This window comes from Ceratina calcarata, unplaced genomic scaffold (genome assembly GCF_001652005.2).
Source record: "Ceratina calcarata isolate Rehan_Ccalc_2016 unplaced genomic scaffold, ASM165200v1 scaffold322.2, whole genome shotgun sequence".
NCBI classification, from domain to species: domain Eukaryota; kingdom Metazoa; phylum Arthropoda; class Insecta; order Hymenoptera; family Apidae; genus Ceratina; species Ceratina calcarata.
In genome coordinates this window covers 1-488 of record NW_017154866.1, presented here as the reverse complement: position 1 = coordinate 488, position 488 = coordinate 1, and the positions used below count along the sequence as shown (strand labels likewise).

General features: G+C 27.3%; 1 protein-coding gene across 1 annotated transcript in view; it reads left to right on the top strand.

Annotated features, from left to right (window-relative positions):
* Nucleotides 1–482, top strand: part of LOC108624700 (Coiled-coil domain containing 56) — a 2253-nt gene extending 1771 nt beyond the window's left edge. Inside the window, exon 2 of the mRNA XM_026813296.1 lies at nt 54–482. Within this exon, the coding sequence (XP_026669097.1) occupies nt 54–331 (278 nt within the window). The 3' untranslated portion in view covers nt 332–482. The remainder of the gene's footprint in view (nt 1–53) is intronic.
* The last annotated feature ends 6 nt before the right edge of the window (nt 483–488 follow it).

Genomic DNA, 488 nt, shown 5'->3' with positions numbered 1-488 from the left:
ATTCAAATGGTATGTTTTTGTAAATTATTTATTTATTGAAACTAAATTATTTACAGATGAGAGAAGTAGCGAGTTCATGCAAAAGTTAGATCTCTTAAGAGATAAAAATAGATTAAAATATAGTGACTTAATTTATATGCAACAAGCAGAACAAATAGCTATTGAAAGGGCATTGAAATATAAAAACACTCGTAAGAGGTGTACTGTAGGAGGCTTGTGTTTAGGTGCTTTAGCAATAGGTATTTACGTATACACGATTCGTGCTGTAAAACAAGAAACTTTCTTGGATGATTTGAATGAACCTGAAAAAATAATTGAGAAAAAAGTTTAGATAACAACATTATACATGCTTTAAAGTTATTTTTACCATTAACTCATGTAATTATATTCGCAACATAGTAGAGAACTGTTGCTAATTTATTACAAGATACGTAAATAAATTACATCAAATTAGCTTTCATTTTTAAGATATAAATCAGAGAATAGTC